The sequence below is a fragment of the Equus przewalskii genome, chromosome 4 (genome assembly GCF_037783145.1).
Source record: "Equus przewalskii isolate Varuska chromosome 4, EquPr2, whole genome shotgun sequence".
Taxonomy (NCBI): Eukaryota; Metazoa; Chordata; class Mammalia; order Perissodactyla; family Equidae; genus Equus; species Equus przewalskii.
In genome coordinates, this window is record NC_091834.1 from 34,914,997 (window position 1) to 34,933,446 (window position 18,450).

General features: G+C 35.6%; 1 protein-coding gene across 6 annotated transcripts in view; it reads left to right on the plus strand.

The window, feature by feature from the left end:
• Positions 1–18,450, plus strand: part of CDK14 (cyclin dependent kinase 14) — a 549,155-nt gene that overhangs the window by 314,354 nt on the left and 216,351 nt on the right. For all 6 annotated transcript variants that reach the window (XM_070617449.1, XM_070617451.1, XM_070617450.1 and 3 more), the window contains one exon: positions 7,656–7,776. In XM_070617449.1, coding sequence (XP_070473550.1) covers positions 7,656–7,776 — 121 coding nt within the window. The remainder of the gene's footprint in view (positions 1–7,655; positions 7,777–18,450) is intronic.

Sequence of the window (18,450 nt, forward strand, 5' to 3'; positions counted from 1 at the left end):
AGTAAAATTGGCTTCAGTTTGCTCATCACTTCTCTTTCCTGTCTCTCCTGCCTTTCTGTCCTCACCCAGTCCCACTCTCTCACTCAACAGACTCACCTGTCACCATTCTGGACTTTGGACCCACTCAGTCTATTCCACGTTTGTTCTCAGGGTCCCAATCTTCCTAGGGAGGCGATGCCACTGCCTGCATTCAAATCCAGCACAGCCACTTATTACTGTGTAACATGGGGTAAATTAGTTTCTTTGCTGTTAAATTGGGATACTAGTAATCATACTATATTCTAGGTTGTTGTAATGATTAAATGCTGTGATACATTTAAGCCCTTAGAGTACCTAAGAGATTGTAACTGTTCAGTAAATTCTCATCAGTTTTGCCTCTGTATTATAAGCACTAGTATATCCGCCAATTTTCATGTTTTACTATTATCTATGATTAAAACTTGGTAGGGATATTGTCTCCTCCTTTTAAAAAAAGTTTAGGTGGTTGAGGAAGGAACTGGAAATTCTCGTAAACCTCCCAGAGGAACACTCACTCTAATTTCTTATTTCTCTTGAAAACTAAAAGATTAATAAAGAGACCATATGTTGTCATTTCGAATATTGTGTATGTATGATAATTTCATCTTTATAGATTGGCTTTTTTCAGTCAAGTTCAAAGCATACCTGTGGCTTAGTATCATAATTATTCTTACCTTATTTGACCTAATTATGGCTGTGATTGTTCAATAAATAATCTCTGTTTCACACATACAAGTGCATACTCATATAATGTTTTGGGTATATATTAGTACATAGTTATAAACAAATGACCTAAAAGTTTTGAGTATTATATCTTGATTTAAAACTTAGATTCTTATGATGAATTTAGTATTTTTACCTTTAATTTGTAAAAATTGGAAACAAGTCAGAATGGTATGAAAATTCATCAAAATTTCCAATTTAGTCAAGTTATGGAATTCATTTTCTATATTATGTTGTCATCTAGCATTGGAATAATAACTATGAGTTTCATTAACTGAGAAGCAGAAACTAGAAAACGAAATGTAAGCCAGTGAACTATGAAAATGATGATATATTCACGTCTACTTTTATTGAAAATGATTTTGCATTCTCTGCTAATGCATATGTGATACGATGGGATCACTGAGGTGGAATTACTTACTTAAAGGGCTTTTTAAGAACTTGAGCAAATATGATCTTCATACATTTAATGAGCAAGGATTTTAGTAATATTTTCTTGGGCTCATTGAATTTTAGTCCTTCGATGGACCTTAAAGTTTCCTCAGTCTGGCTTAGGAGGCAGTAAACTTTTTCTTGAATGGCCAGATACTGAATATTGTATGGGTCATCATTAGGGGCCATCCTCTCTCTGTCAACTACTCTGCTGTTTAGCACAAAAGCAGTTATAGACAATACATGTAGCTGTGCTCCAGCAAAATGTATTTACAAAGAGAGGTAGCCAGCTCGTGGTATGGCCATAGTTTGCTGACTCTGATCTCAGCACCCTTGTTTACACATAGCAGAATCAAAGCAAGAGGGTTTAAGTGACTTAATCAGAGACACAACTAACTAGTTAGTGTGAGAACCACTATCAGGCATTTATTTTTTCATATCACAAGTATTCCAATATGCAGCCTAACGCTCTGACAACCAAAGCATGTTTCTTATATGGTAGTCAGCCAAAGAATTCTGACTAATTGGTTTTACCACTGTGTGTATTAAGTTTATTTAGGCTGTATTTCCCAGAGAAGTATATTGTCTTTATCTTCTATACAAAAGAGAAAAATCTTCCTATATATGAAATTTAATTATTTGAATATTTCCTTTCTTGTTTCCAGTGTCTATATTAAAATGTTTTGATCATTTGTGTTATTTAAAATGAAAGATATATAAAATCTGTGCCCTTTAGGAGAGACAGAAGTTAGGCATGATTTATTAACTTTAAAGATTCAAAGATAAATAAAATCAGAGCAAAATAAAATATTGTCTTAAGATGTTTAAATGTCTTCTGGATTTAATTTCATTTTATTAGAATTTATTTTCAAAGATTAATCTTATTCAGTTGAAAGACTCTGACAAATGCCAATCAAAACATTTTTAAAGAATTTTGGTATCCTGTGAAGAGTAGCTTCTATTAAAGTAGAAATCTGGACAGAAACAAAAACAAAGATGTTTCATTCAAGGGAAAGAAAAGAATATTATAATTATAATCTCAAAACTTATTTTCTACTTTAAACGACACTATGTGATATTAAATGTATAAAAAAGCATAGACTTGTCTCCCAAATGCCCTCATTTCCCCCTTCCTACCAAGGCAAATATAGAACAAGGGAATTGGAAGATGTTCAATTTCTAGGGGAAGATTGGGTCTTTAAGTCTTTTATAATTATTCACATTGAAGAGTATTCCAATTAAACTTTAATTTTCAATTAACTTAACTTCTATAAATGTAGATCACTTATTGCCTAGAATGTGTTTTGAAATTGATAACTCTTTGCCATGGGCAGGCTTGAGGCTAGTGTAACGATCCAGCAAGAGATGAGGAAGAGGATCTAAGGAGGAGGGAGAAAAGAGAGAAATTAAATTTTATAGTTTTGTAAGTGAAAGGAGCCTAGAATGAAACAAGACTTCCAGCTTTGGTGAATGGGTGGAGGGTGATGTCTGGTAGTGTGTTATAGAATTCTGGAGGAGCTAGTACTGATTGGAAAATTGGGGAAAGGAGGAATGTTTAAGATTGAGATACCTGTAGAAGATCTAAGTGGATATTTTTTATATAGAAATCTAAAGTTTTAGGGGAAGATTGATACTAGAAATTTGTATTTGGAATCAACAACATATATAGTAAATGGAGCCATACAAGTAAATGAGATCATCCAGGGAAAACTAAACTTGTCAAGTGCAGAGGGAAGAGGTTAAAGGCCAGAACTCTGGAGAACACCAGAAGAAAATACTTTTTGTTTTGTTTTGTTTGATAGTTGTTTATTGATACACTTTAAAACCAGCAATAAAGAATTTCAAACAGCTTTAGCATATCATAGGATACTTAATATAAATCCTCTAGGAGTGAGAGGACTCCATTAAAAATTTATGTGAAAAAAGACATTCATAGTCAGTTCCCAGGACTGTGGAATAGGAAAGAAATATAAAAGCCTTCCTCTGCCCTTACTCCATGGATTGGCTCATGGAATAGAGAAATATTTCCTTTTCCAGCCTAACTGCCAGATGGTAAAATATTACCCAAGTGTTTCATGTCTGTTTGGAATAAAGTTGTGAAGAAAGGAGTGCCTCTCCTAAAAATATTGATTTTGTGATTAAGTGGAGACGTTCTTTTTCTGATTGTTTAGTTTGGGGGCCAAACTTCTCTCAACAGGTATGTTGAGAGAAAGGTGTGGGAGTTGTTCTAATGTAAAATCGAAACCAGTGACAAGCACAAAACAGTGACACATCCTCTGGAAATACAAGCAGTGAAAGATACTCCTTTATATTGTGTTTTAGCTGACTTTTACAAGTTCATCTAGCTCTCGCCATTATTCCACTTAATTAGAAAGAAACAAGTCAATGTGGCCAGATCTTTCTCAATTCCTTAGTGAAGACAGAGACGTGGGAATTATCATTCCTGAACCTCTATCCAAGCTTCAGCAATTTTCTCCATAGACTTAGAGAGATTACTCAAGTCCCCAACCAATTTTACCATTTGCAAAAAGGATGCATTGGAATTTGAAGGAATAATTAGATGTGCGTGGAATATAAAATCTACTGTATATCTCTACAGCTCAAAGAACTTTTACTGTTTTTGGAACCTGAAACAGTTTACTAGTAAAATGCATTTGCTCCTGGACTCATGGCATATGCCCTGTATTAAGGTACAGGTGGCTAGAGAGACTTGTGGCTGGGGTTGTGTTGAGTGCTTATAGCACATCCTCATACTGATGTCTAGTGAGGAATTGGTTGGACCCAGATCTGAAGCCCACAGACAAGTATGAGCTGGACAGAAAATCTTGTGAGAAATCACCTATGGATGACAGTTAAAACATGGCATTAGCCACAGTCACCTACAGAGTGTATACATTTGAGACAGCACTGGTTTGAATATATGACCCTAGAAAACACCAGCGGTTAAAGGACAGATAGGGGAAGATCCCAGAAGGAGACCAAGTCATTCCTGTTAATTCTTTTACATCAGAAAAGTCAAGGGAGTAAATTTAAAAGAAGAGGAATTGTCAACAGTGTCCACTGCAGCTGAGAGAGCTATTAAGACAAGGCCTGAAGAGACTCCATTAGTTGATGCTGACCGACTGGCCTGCTTAGGGCAAATGTTGGAAGCACTGTCACATGATTTATTCTGTGTTCCTGCCAGAGGGGAAAAGCCAGGCTCAGAATAGCAGCAGGTGTTGGGTAACCATCTTGCAGTTATGAAAAGGAATTCTTTCATTGGGTAACAGGTTAACTATACAGCTTCTTAACTCTTCTGGAAATCTAAGATTTTGCTATGCTAGCTAGCATTCAGGTTGCCCAACTTTGAATAATTAGCAACAGGGCTTGAATAGCAGGATTTTTTTTACTCTACTCTAAGGTCTTTCATTAGTTAGAAATAGTAACATCTGAAAGTTGGATATTCTGGATTGTCATGCAAACCACTTTAGGTGCCCATAGGAACATGCAGCCTTTCATATGCACACCCTCAGCCAAAGCGGCATCGTGCAGATAACCTGTACTCATCTGGTTAGCGTTTCACTTTGCTTTTGACTTTTAATCGAAACTAAACATTAATATAAGAAGTTTTGATAATAACCTATGAACTTCATCCTTTTTTAAAAGGTAGCATAGCCCTCTTCCTGTAGTGTAACCATAGCAACTGACAGGGAACAGAGAAAGAACGCTTTCACACATGCTGTGCTAATTAATCCTGTCCTACAGTTTTCTTTCAGCTGGAGGATGCAGTTTAATAAATTTTGCATGAGTAAGCGTGTTTTGATGCATAACTATATAAATGCACAGCAATATCTTTACCAAAGATATTTATTAAAATTGTAGTTATATATTCCTACTTCAAGGTGTACTTTTTTTTCCAATTCATTGTTTTCATAATTTGCTCCCTCTCTGAAAAGTTTTGAGATTTATTTATCTTTTTAACTGAACAGAAATATTTTTAGGGTGAAAACCTTTTGTTTATCCATATACAGGACATTTTCCACAAGAAACTCTTTTAATTGACTATGTTAAAGTGAAATGATGAAAGAATTTTTCTCAAGTGACACAGAAGAATGTATCTTAAAAATATAACATTCTTCAATATGACACATTTACATGCAAACCATTTTAAGAAACTGTCTTAACACATTGAAAACTCATTTTCACTGTTGATTTGGAAAGATATGCGGCCCACGTGAACAGAGTTTGAGCAGTCCTTTAAACATGTGGGAAGGAGGGAAAATAATGTAGACAAAGAGCTTTTCTTTATTTATATTTTCCAGAAATATTTAACCAGTTTTACAAACTTATATTCAGAGTGAACATAATTGACTTGAAATCACATATAATTATTTAAATTTGTATTCTTTCTGGGTTATTTTGAGGTCTTGTTCTCCCTTTAAACTGAAAATATCACAATATTTTATAACCAGTCTGGTCGTCTGAGCTGTCAAAGAAAATCTCAGAGTTTTCATTGTCTTATCCCTCTGGCCTAGCTTTCTGTCAACAGGGCCTCGGAAAAACCAAGAGAATCCAGCCTGAGTGTTTTTGGCATCCTATTTGACTTGACAACACCATATGGAACGAGTCAGAACCTATTTCAGGACTTGTGCTTAGCTCTTTGGTCTCTGTGTAGAAGCATAGCCATTTGAAGAACTAAACCTTTTGATGGGATTACTTAATTCTGGAAACATATTACCATCCTGACTCTCCTGTCTGTTCAATTTTGCCTGAATTGAGGTAGGATAAAACCTTAGAGAGAAAAGAAGTAGAGGTTATTATGGAGATCCATTATCAAAAATATTCTATTCATGTGCAGAAAAGTTGGGAACCATTTTTATGTATGTTATAGTTGTATAAACTATACATTTTAATATAGAATACTTATTAACCAGTTTATGATATGCCATTGTATTATTATAAAAACTGCTTTGTAGAAAAAAATTGTTACTGTAACCATAGTTGAATTAATTAAAAATTCTTTGTCTCATCAGCTGTCCTACTGATTTTAACATTTACATATAATACAATAAAGGGAATGCCAAGTATTTAATAAACAGAGAAAAAGTCATGTTCATAAGGACTACATAAAAATCTAAATAATCGGAACATTAAAATGAATATGTTATGGTAGGTTCACTGTAAAAATGTTCTATGTGCTTTGAGCTTCACAGTGATAAATAATACTTTACACTTGCCATTAATGAACATACCCAGATGGAAAGCTATCACACAGGGTTTTTTTTCTTTTAAAAAAAGTATCATCTAGGGGCTGGCCCAGTGGCCGAGTGGTTAAGTTCGTACACTCTGCTTGGGCGGCCCAGGGTTTCGCTGATTTGGATCCTGGGCGCGGACGTGGCATTGCTCATCAGGCCACATTGAGGCGGCGTCCCACATGCCACAACTAGAAGGACCCATAACTAAGAATATACAACTATGTACTGGGGGGATTTGGGGAGAAAAAGCAGAAAAAAAAAAGATTGGCAACCGTTGTTAGCTCAGGTGCCAATCTTTAAAAAAACAAATAAAATCTATAGATTTTGTGATTTTTCAAAGAATTATTTATTCATTGTAGAAAACTTGGAAAAAACTCAGAAAAATTTAATAAGTAAAAAAACATGATAATCCCATATTCCAGAGCTAACCACTATAGACATACAAATATATTTTCTGCCCTTCTTTTTTCTCTGCATAAGTATTTCTGGTTGTGAAGTCCAGCTGCACATGATTTATCACTTAACATATTATTTTGACCATCTTCCCAGTTTTTAAAAATTCTTAGAAAACATTTTATTATATACAATCTCATCATCTCTATGTACCAGATATATTTAACAATTCCTTCATAATTATTTATTTAGGTGATTTTTAAATGAGCTTCGTGAATAAAGATTTCCTAGTGAGTGTTTGATAGAACACTGAAACCAAAAGAAATTTTGGAACAACTCTTTGAGAAAAGTGTCATACTCTCCTTTCAGATTCACAATATACATTAGAAAAATTAAGGGCACTGAGAAGTCTCATAGTATGGAAAATTGTTTAACTCTTAAGTGATCTTTTCTCAAAGTTATTTGACCTTGGAACCCTTGCTCATAACATGTTAAATAACTTACATAACTTTCAGTACTAGAGTTCTGTGAAACATTCTTTGTAAAGTCTAGGAGATTTCTAAGCTTCTGTGCAATATCTAATAGTTTATGAATCATTTGTTTACTCTCCTGGGATTTTATTAGATTCATGGTGCTTTATGAGGAAATAAAAATGATTTGTTGGTTATTAGCATGTATTTGAAACATGTAGACCTTAACATGCTTTCCCTAGCCTTTCTAGTATCCTTGACATAGCATTTGTGATTCTGTATTACAATATCACGTTTGACCTTTTAAAACTGGGAACATTCAAATTTAAATTCCCTTGTTCTTTTAATGCCCATTAAACTTCTTTATGTTTCATGTAATCCACAGGTCTTGCAAGAGCAAAATCCGTCCCTAGCCACACGTACTCCAATGAAGTGGTTACCTTGTGGTATAGACCTCCAGATGTCCTCCTGGGCTCGACAGAATATTCCACCTGCCTTGACATGTGGTGAGCAATGGAAGCTTTATTCTAGCTAATCTATCTGTAGTGCTTGGTCTAGGTCAAGCCTAGACAAACATCCTAACAGTTGGAATGAAGATTAATGATGCCAGAGTGTTTGCCTGTGTGTGGCAATACGGCTGGATCTTTTAAAACTTGATTGGGAATGTTCCCTAATCAGAGACTCCCTTGCAGATGGTGTCTGGTAATGGTTCTTGATGGACAAGGGCAGAGACATTTTTCAAACTGTCGGTACAGTGATTTTTGTCCCTAAGGATCTTAATTTGTGGCTTTGTTTTATAACAAAGTATCTATCTCCAAACAGCAGTATGGGTTGGAAGTAATAGGAGCATGTTTAAATTTACAACAAAGCAAGGATAAGTGCTCTGGAAAATTTTGGTGCAACTGTTAGGCAGTAAATTTGGTGCAGTATACTCCTGAAAACTGTTGGTACCAGTTATTTAAAATGAAGTAAATCAGTTACTTAAAAAAACTTCACTATAAGTTTAATTTCAATAGAGTCTTAGTTTCACACAATGATTTAGCAAAACTTAAAAATCTGTGTTGGAGGGCGAATAACTTGTGAGGTTTAATGCGTAATTATTATTAATGATAAACTACAATTAGTTCCCATTCCAGGGTGATCTAAATCAAATAATCAAATAAGGGAATAATCTTATTTTTAGCACTCAGGAAAGGCTTACTAGCGACTGTTGCAAGTGTCCTTTATTAATAGAAAAACCCTTTTCTAGACTCACAATTGTGGTCAAAGTGAAACAATTCCTGCAGCACATGGCCATTTTATGCAGGAATTGTCTCCTATGAATGATTATACAGAATTCAGCTACATGTTCATAATATGATAATGTTTGTGACCTTAATAAAGCTTCAGAGTTTGTTGTTTATCTTACTGCTGGGTACGTACTTCACTGCGCTACCCTCGGTAATCTTGGCTTTTAGTAAATTAGGCTGCAGTGAGGCCTGGCTTCTTCCCTGATGTTTTTAGTCCAAGCGTCCTACGGTGAGAAAACAAGTTCCTTGTGATGTAGAGCACAGTGTAGATTTTCTTAATTTAGGTTCCAACAGCAGCCCCAGGAATGAGGTTTCAGAATCTGTGAAACCACTGAAAATATATGCAACGTTTTGTGTACACGTGGATATATTTATTTTTATGGAGTGTAAATCTATAGCTTTCAATAGAGCTATGAAAGGATCTGGGTCATCAAACAGCCTAAGATCTATTGTCATAAATTTTGCAATGCCTTAGAATGAATCTAATACCATCGTAATGCAGTTCCAAAACACTGAGAATAAAGATGCCTGTCTATCATTGAAGAGCTGAGCTAATCCGTTTTTTCATCACACTTCCTGACTTTGTTTGGACTATTGTTTTACACAATTAGATTTTTTTCCCCAAGGCTAGGCAGGGGCTTGGGCAAAATAGATATTTTGATCATGGGTTGTAATGACAGAAAAGTTTGGAAATAAAGGTCAATGAATGCATCAGGATATCAGTTACTAACTTTCTCATTCACTTCCTCCTTCCTGCCTTACAGTTGAGAGTTGGCTATGCAAAGAATCATTTCTTAATATTTTTGAGTTATGGAGTGTTCTGTGTCTTTTGAGTGTGGAAATTCTAGGTTGTCTTTCAGTGAGGTCAGTTAAGGACTTTGCTAATAGATCATAGTTTGGAAGTATTTGTGGCATGGAGCCAGTTTTGTCTGGGTGCTTGGCAGTTCAGTTAAGACTCTCCCCTCATAATTGAGAGAAGCTGTTTTTTATACACTAGTGGCTAATTTTTCCCAAATCTTTAGAGTGCTCTTTAAAGTACAAAGAACCACATGGATTGTGACTTGCTGACGTGTCTGTTTCTGGTGTGCAGTATTTGATTTCCAGTCTGTGCCTCCCCACTCTCCTCTTTTCTTTCACATGTGTGTGTGCATGTGTGTTCATTCTCTTAAGGAAGAAAGCTTGGTCGCTTTTGCTTTAAACAGAGACGTAATGAAGCATAAGAATACTGTTATTTAAGTGGGAGGGAGGAAAACTGATACAAAATAGTAGACCCCAAATGCCCTTTTCTCTGCATGCCAAGATTATTCATTGCCAAAAACAAGTAGTAAATGTGTTATGTGTAAGCAGTTCCCCATACTTGTTGGCTCTTTATTTCTAAGCCCTAAAATCTGAATTATGTCTGTGCTATGCCTGTCATTCTGCATCTGATTTCATTCCAAGCCATCTTCTAAAAGCCATTTTGTTATTATCCTTTAAGTCAGGTAAAACGTATGTATTTTTCCAGTTACAGAGAAGTTCACAGGGCACTGATTTTTGCATAATCAATGACATTGATGCTGGGTGTTCAAAGACCTAGATTTAGGACTATAATTGAGTCATGGCTCAGCTGCACCAAAGAGAAGTACAAATATTAACCCATGGACAATAGCAGGGAGGCAGGTGGCAGTGGTTTCGGGCTATTTTTACAGTTCATTTACTATCCTGGGGCAGTAGGGTAGTAACTAAAAACTAATGATCCTACACAGTGTTACATTTTCCAGTTTTCTGTTTAAATAGCCACAGGCAATAAAAATATTAATGAAGACAGCATATGCATTAACATTGGCAGCAAGTGATGGAAATCAGTGCTCACCGTGTTATAATTTACTGCTCAAGGTCTCCAGCACCGTGGCAACGTGCGAATATACTGTGCGAATGAGAACTCATCAAGACAGAGAGTTTTTGAAACCTTTGTCTCCCTCTGTGAAGGAGGATTTAAGCAGAAGAATCACACTGGACATTCTTTCGTTATGACTTCTCTTAATTCTTGGATTTTGTAACTCTTTGAAAGTCAAAAGCATAAGAAATCACCTTTAAGCTCTAAACCAAAAAGGGTTTACCAAGTACTGAAAACCACATTAAGAGAAGTGCAGATGTGAAAAGCAGCTTATCTATGTGGTTCCTCTCTTGTCAGGGAGTTCTGATCTAGCTGCCGAGGTCATTGCTCTAGATAAGCTTTATGTTCCTTTACAGAAGCTCCTAAATATGTTTAGAGTGGCATTTGTTTTCTAAAGCAAAAGGTTACTTGGGATTATTTTAAGGGATTAATTTTTACCATAAGTTATCTGTAGCTAGTAAACAATTCCCTTGTCATGGTACTTTTGGGGGGCGCTTACCTTGTGGTATCAATTACAGTGCTCCCCAACATGGTGTGTGAGGAGTGATAGCATGTCAGTCTCTTCCTTTCATCATCTTTTTAAAAGCTAATTAACATATTAACTATGCTTGTCAAAATATGGGGCAAATCATTTATAAATAAGCCTGTCAAATGTAATGAGATTGCATATTAAATCACTCTTTTCTCTATTACATCTCTGATTTAAGATTAAAATTAATTTATTTAACATTGTAGCAGCTGGGTGGTTAGAAAAAATTTCCATATCAGTCTTGATATATAGGAAAATGTCTGCATCAAAATTGATTTTGCATATATCAGAAAAGAAATTGCCTATTTATTGAGAATTATAAGGCCATTTAGCATTGCTTTTTATTAAATAGCCTAATCACCATACATATTGGCAATATACAGAGTTCTGCCATCATCCTTAGTGATCTCTCTTGAACCAAGATCATTTATGTAATAAAGTAAGGTTTCCTAGGACTCAGGTTTGTTTACCAGTGTTTTAAAAGAGAGAATCATAAACGAATTCTACTATAGCCCCCACCCTGAAAATAAATTTGTTCTATATGAGGTCCTGTTTTGAGTACTTGAGTAATAGTAATAATAACAACTGAGTCTTAAGTAATAGTAATAGTAACAATAGTAAATACATTTATTGAACACAAGCTGCATTCTAAGCCCTCTTCTGCGTTTCAGCTCCTTACCTACTATACCGTGATACAGTGGAAGAAATCAAAACCCAGAGAGACTCAATAGGATGGTAAAGGTCACACAGTTAGTAAATGGAGGCAACATTCCAACTCAGGGCTAACCTACATTCGAAAGCTTTTTTCTCTTTACAGCATATTACATAATCTCTTAAGATGATTTAAAAGGAATTAGTTTTTATTTTACTGGTAAAGTGATTCTAAAACGCAAATACAGAAAAATTCCTGTTTTGTAATTGGGGTTATGCTCTGAGCCATGTTGGATCCTTTGCCTACTTCTGATAAAGTGGGTGGCTTTCACTCTCATTCAGCAGCCTTGTGGACTGCTTTCTCCCCTCACGTCAGTATTCTGTATCATATAGTTTTATTCAGGGAGAACTTTCTTCAGAATAAACTTAAGACATGAATCATTGGATTGAATACATTTTCATGGAACCAGTATCTATGCTGGCATGTATTTTTCCAACTCCTAACCATTACTCATTTATCATTTCTGCTAAAATGAATGAGTCTATTTAAAAAAGAATGCTAGCAAGAATGAGAATTTGAATTGATCAGCTACATAATGTCATCTGTCTGTCAACACTATTTACACAGTTTCTAATTAATTGGGTCATAAGACCAAGGGGGATTCAGTTAGGCACTGTCAAAAGTAGCAACTCTTTAAGAGCTGCTCAAATAAAAGGTGGTCAAAGTGACTTGCTGGTATAGTCACTGACAATGCAATGGAACATAACGAAAGATCACGGGGCAATCAGAAGAGCTTCTAGGTGATTGAAAGCTGAGCTCGTGGTGGCAGCCGTGGTTTCTGAGCCCACTCCCACTACTAAGTCCCTTAAAATTAAGATAACCATTTAGTATAGTATCCACACCAGGATACCTTTGAGAGTTAATAGTAATTCTGCCAGGACAATAGGCATAAAACAGGGATTTAACTGTGGCGTGGTCATCTTTCTCATAAAGCACCAGAGCACTAGTTTGCTAAATATTAGTAGTCAGAAGAGACAATGCGTCTGAGTTCTTAATTCACACCTAAGCACTGCTGGCTACAAACACCAATTCCTTACAGAAAACTTCTGTTGCATTGCTTAATAACAAATTATCTCCAAAAGCACAACTCTGTAATTAGATTATTATGGCATTATAGAGTGGCTGCCAAACTCCTGAATTTAGTGGTGACTTTGGAGTGCTGAAGGGAACTAGTTCTGTTCTTCTGTCAACAGCTTAACATGGTTATCATTTTTACATTCCATTTTGCTTATCAATGTATGTTTATGAGAGAAAGCAGGTATGTGTGTTTTCAATGGATGTGTTTGGTTATTTATTAGTGATAAATTAGCTGAATAATAATATATAAAATGAAGCATTGTATGTAGTCTTCACTACTAAATGTTTTAAAAACAAATAAATATTCCCTTATTTCTTATGAAAGTTGGCAAAGTAATTGGCTGCCCACATACTGGTTTTTGGAGGATTTTTATATAGCCAGTCACAGCGACTAAGTTTCATGATATTACGATAGCCCTTGGTATACTCAGCTGCCTCACTGGTTTGTGAGAATAGCAAGAGATGGTTAAATGTGAAATTCTTTAAGAAACATGAGACTTCACAAATGTTGAAAATGGTATTCTTATCAGCTCTTAGTATATCAATCAGCCAAGCTAAATATATTACATTTCTATTGGAGTATAGTATCCAAGGGTGCTATAGGATATATCAAAGAAATGGAAGCTGCTATATTTTGGTTTTAGGGAGATCAGCGTACCTCTATGTCTAGAGAATTTGAAAGAAATTTGTAGCAAGATGTTCTCGTCTTACTTTTGTGTGTGTGTATGAGTGTGAGTGTGTGAATGTGTGTTTAATTTGGAAACATATAAATTAGTGCTCGTAGTTTGGAGAACATTGGATGCATACTAGTGCCTTTTGTTTTAAGTCATGTATTTATTTATGTAGAAGTCAATTCTCTGATCAGGTAATTAGCAATGGTTTGCCGTGTAAAGAAGAGGCAATGTTGTAATAACAAACACAATGAAAGCCTAAATTAGGTTCTTTCTCTGACACTCCTTACCTCTGTGACCTTGGTTGACCAAATTCCTTAACTATCCTCATCTTCATTTTCCAAATCAGAAAACAATGTTAATAAAACCTATTTCAGGTATAACCAATAAGTAATAGCTGCCACAACAGTAATAATAGCAAAAATAGTAACCTCCTGCCTTGCCCAAACTCACCCTCTAATCCTATTTCCCAGAAGCAACTACTTTCAACCCTTTTAGTATCTACTTCCATATGTCTTAAATGATTGTTTCTATTTCTGTTTATTGATTTATTATTTTAGACGTTTATCTACTAAGTAGGTATTATGGTAGATGAGGATTTAACTTTCTTCCATCAACTTTCCCCAGCTCCACCTTCACCTCATTCTGCAGTGTAGAATCTACATCACATTTTGAAATATTAATATGTAAATATTATTCATGGTTAAGTGGTATTCATGATTATATATCCTTTCTTGTATAACCTTTTCTTTTCCTGGACTTTATAATTGTCTGTGGTTTTTATTAGTTCAATTGTCTTTGTTCCTATTGTTAATTATTTATAGGTGTAAATGACTTGTCAATTACGTAAAAAAGAAATATTTTCTGAATGCTCAAACATATCAGCAAATCTGTCAATATTGATATCTCCCTCCCTCAACCTTTTCTTTGAAACTTTCATCTCTCAGTTCTCTGATTTTTTGCCTTAGCACAGCTGAACATCTGTCACCTTGAGACTTCAATTTGCCCATCTCCTGTTGTTGTAGATCTTAAGCTGGTTATTTTCTGTTTCCCTCCAAATCTGTTCTCCACCCTCTTCTGCCCTGCCTTATGTTCTGGATAGCTGACCCCTAGGGAATACATCCTCCAAGCTGCCTTGGCTACTGGTTTCCTGTTGGGTTCAGGCAATGCACAAGTCGGGGAAGAGAGAGATTGAATATTCTTCCCTGCTTTAGCCCATATTTCTATATGGTTGACAACAGCTTCTGTGGGGAAGCCTCTCTTCCATGGCTCTAGCTGTCAGTGGGTTTCAATAATGCATAACCTTTTTAATTCTAGGGGGAATAATGGCCTTTAGTTCTAAGGCAGGTATTGGCTTCCTGCTGTTGCCAGATTCTCAGTGTTTCCACACATGTTATTGGTTCCCTTACGCCTCTGTAAGTAGTCACTTCATTAAAGTCTGTTCTGGGTTGGAATCATTTTCCTTTTGGACCCTGACTGATCACAGATTCCCCATTTCCTAGATTCTGTGTCTTCTTCCTTTAGCATCCTAAGAAAGAATGCATTTGAGATACTGTTCTCAAATTCTTAGTTTTCTAAAATTGTCTCTATTCTATTCCCACACATGATTGATAAAGTTTGGCTGAGGATATAATTAGGGGTTTTTTTCCCCTCAGAATTTTGAATGCATTGCTTAATTTCTTTAGAGCTTCTAGCATTGTTGCTGAGAAGTCTGATTCCATTCTGATTCACAGTTATTTGTGTGACCGTCATACTTTCTCTCTAGAAAATATTAGGCGCTTCTCGTTCTCCCTGGTATTTGGAAATTTCATGATAATGGGCTTTGGTTGTGTTTTTTCTACTGGTGCTGGATAAGTTCCTTTCCCTATAAAGACAAATATGTTTCAGTTCTTAGAATGGTTCTTGAATTTCTTTTTTTAAAAAATGATTTATTTCCTTCTATCTTCTCTGTCTTTGCTGTTTGGAAAATTTGTAATAATTTGGTGTTGAAGCTCCTATCTTAATCCTCTCTTTTTAAAACTTTTTTCTATGTTATTTTACAATTTTTTTTTACCATTCAAACCTACCATTCTTTTTAAAAAATTTCAGTTACCATGTATATAACCCTCTGCTTTCTTTTTCTCTGGTTTCTATTGGACACTTTCCTCAAGTATGGGGGTGGGAGGAATCCTTGTCTGTCTGTTTACTTTTATGAGTGAGGCACTATGAATCTGTATGCTTTGGGGGCACTAAGTGACTGATCAGTTCATGATATATTGTTCAGACGAAAAGCTGGACTTTTCATTGGGAGATTCTCAGATGTTGGTATCTGAAGGCCTGTCCTTTGTTCTTCCTCAGAGGCTATTCCTGTAGCTGACATCCTCAAAGCAGGGTCAGAGAGGGGAGCTGAGGGTCACACAGACCAAGAAACATATTTTTTACTTAATTCTCCTTTTTTTCAGCTCTGTGCCTCACCCTGCTCTCATTTTTTTCCTTCAGTTTGAGTCCTTTTGGGTTTAATTTCTCTAGAGAATAAACACACAGTGTCCTCTTGGGGGTTGGGGTGGAAGATGGTTAGAGAAGAACTAGGAGTCAGTTGCTTTGTACAAACTTTCAGTCCTCCACCCTATTTCCAGTTGTCAAACTCACCTTCATACTTTCTAGAACCTGTGTCTCCAAGTCCTGAGCCTTTTCTGAGTTTGAGGTAAATACTCTGACTATAACTTGAAGTTGTAACTGCCTGTGGTCTGTCTAGATTGCCACATGTTCATCCACATCTTATGTAAAAAGGTTATCCCTCATCCACTTGTGTCTCCTCATCTTTTTATTTTATCTTTTTAAAAAATTTTATTTCTTAACTACACTTTGGTCACTTTGGGAAGGGAGGGGGAGTCTGTGCACATTTTACTGCATGTCCTACTCTTGTTGATAATTTATTATTTGTGGCTTTAACTATGGATGATTGACTGCTAAGATCCTTGCCCTCTAGAAGTTTGTGATTTCCTTGGACACAGATTTGAATATCAGGTGCTGATGAGTGGGAACCAATCAAACAACATAGTGCCTGCAGGAGCCTCTTGACTGCCAGCATCTTAATGTGGTAGAAATTTGTAATCCTTACCATTTAACTGTTAGTAAAATAATGACAATTTTATTTATGAAAACAACTTGAAAAGAAGGCATGTGCTTTTTGATGAGCTAGTGATGAAAGAGAATAGAATCTGATGTGATAGTTCTTAAAAAAATAAAAATTTTACATTAATTTTAAAAATTGAATGTAGAAAGTAGTCCTTTGGATCAATGACGTGTGAATCCAACATAAGCTTGCTATTAAAACAAGCAAAAACAATTAGTGAAACTCTTTCAATGAATGTTCTAGTTACTATAAAGATTCTAATCCAATGAAGGTAAAAACTTACGTGCCAGGAAAGATACGATTGAATGGAAATGTGATTGGAGAGAAACTAAAGAGCTTGTATAAACATCATTGTTTGATTATAGTTAGTAAAGGGATTTGAGTGTCTGCTTCATACTGTTCACTGAAGGATGCAAGGGGGGACTTCTTTGCTATTGTGACATTTGTGAATTAATTCCTCAAGACTACGTTATCTGAAGTGTACTTTTATTAAGGATCACATTTTCATTTACTGGCATTCTGTTATGTGAATTAGTATAACTTAAATGCACTAGTAGCTTTCATGATTTTAGATACTATATTATGTAATTGATAAACTTAGATTTTTGTGTGATTTTTTTTTCAGTTTTGCTCTTCAAATGTGGTGTCCTTAAATTCCTATTGTTAAAAGATGTCATTAGGGGGGAAAAAGGAAATAATACAATAACTGAAAAAGAATTAGAGTCAAACTTAACAACAACAAAAAAAACCTATCAGTGTCCAAGAAAGGGCCTGCTAAATTCCATTAAAAAATAAAACAAAACTTCATCATGGTCTGTGACAGACACTTAGTAATTACTAAGGACAGAACCTGTGCAGCTTCCTGTTTTCCTACACACGTGTGGGCTGTTCATCTTCTGCTCTGGCATTTTATAGTTCTCTGTATTTCCATATGAGACAGTAGATTCCAAGAATGAGATGCTTTACATAATTGCATTTTCTATAAAGCTTGGCAAGACTTTTATATTCTTTCTCATTGATAATTCAATGGTTCTTCCTTGATTGCTAGCTTTTACTGTGTTTGCTTCTGAAAACAGAGTATATTCATAGCTTAATGTACACTCAACAAGTTAAAAATCTTTTATTATATCAACTATATAAATTTTCATCTGTTTGTCATATTTAATCCTATCATGTTTAATATAAAAACTGTTTCAGAATTTTAGCAGCCCAGTGACATCAATTCATAATTTTGTTTTATTGTTTGGGCCATTTTATTCCCCCACCCTCCAAATCTGAAGGAGCTTGGTTATGTTCCCCATACTAGCTGGTTAGTGGTGGCACAGAAAAAATACACCTCTAGATTCCAAGGGCAGCCTCCTTCCTACAAAGATCTCCCTTACACAGTATGTGTATCTTTGTTCATTCATTCATTCAGCAAAACCTTAGAGAATGTCCAGAGGTTAAAGAGTGAAACAGACCTGGTCCCTGCCCTCGAGTATCTCCCACTAGCACTACTGCACTGCTCAGCTCCAGCGGTGTCTCTCACAATGTAGTCTATGTACAATGTCTAGTCTGCACAGCCACCTTCCCAGGCAAGTCTTTGAGAATATTCCAGGGAGCCCACAGACTTCACAAAAAAACAATGAGGATTTATAATGGAAAGTTTTTTGCCTTTCGATTTTCCACGTATAACCTAAGATATCAGATAGTTGTCAAATATTTTACTGTCAAATATCATCCATCCAGTCATATATCTTAATAGTGCCCGTTCCAGCATTCTTAACCATAGTCCATCAAAGTCCAGCTCTGTCATTTGATGACTGGACCTAAATATACCAACTTAACACTCTGTAAATTGAAGTTCAGAACTTTCCTGATAGGAGAGTAATTTACATGAAAATTTTAGCAGTGATTTCTCTTCATGATATG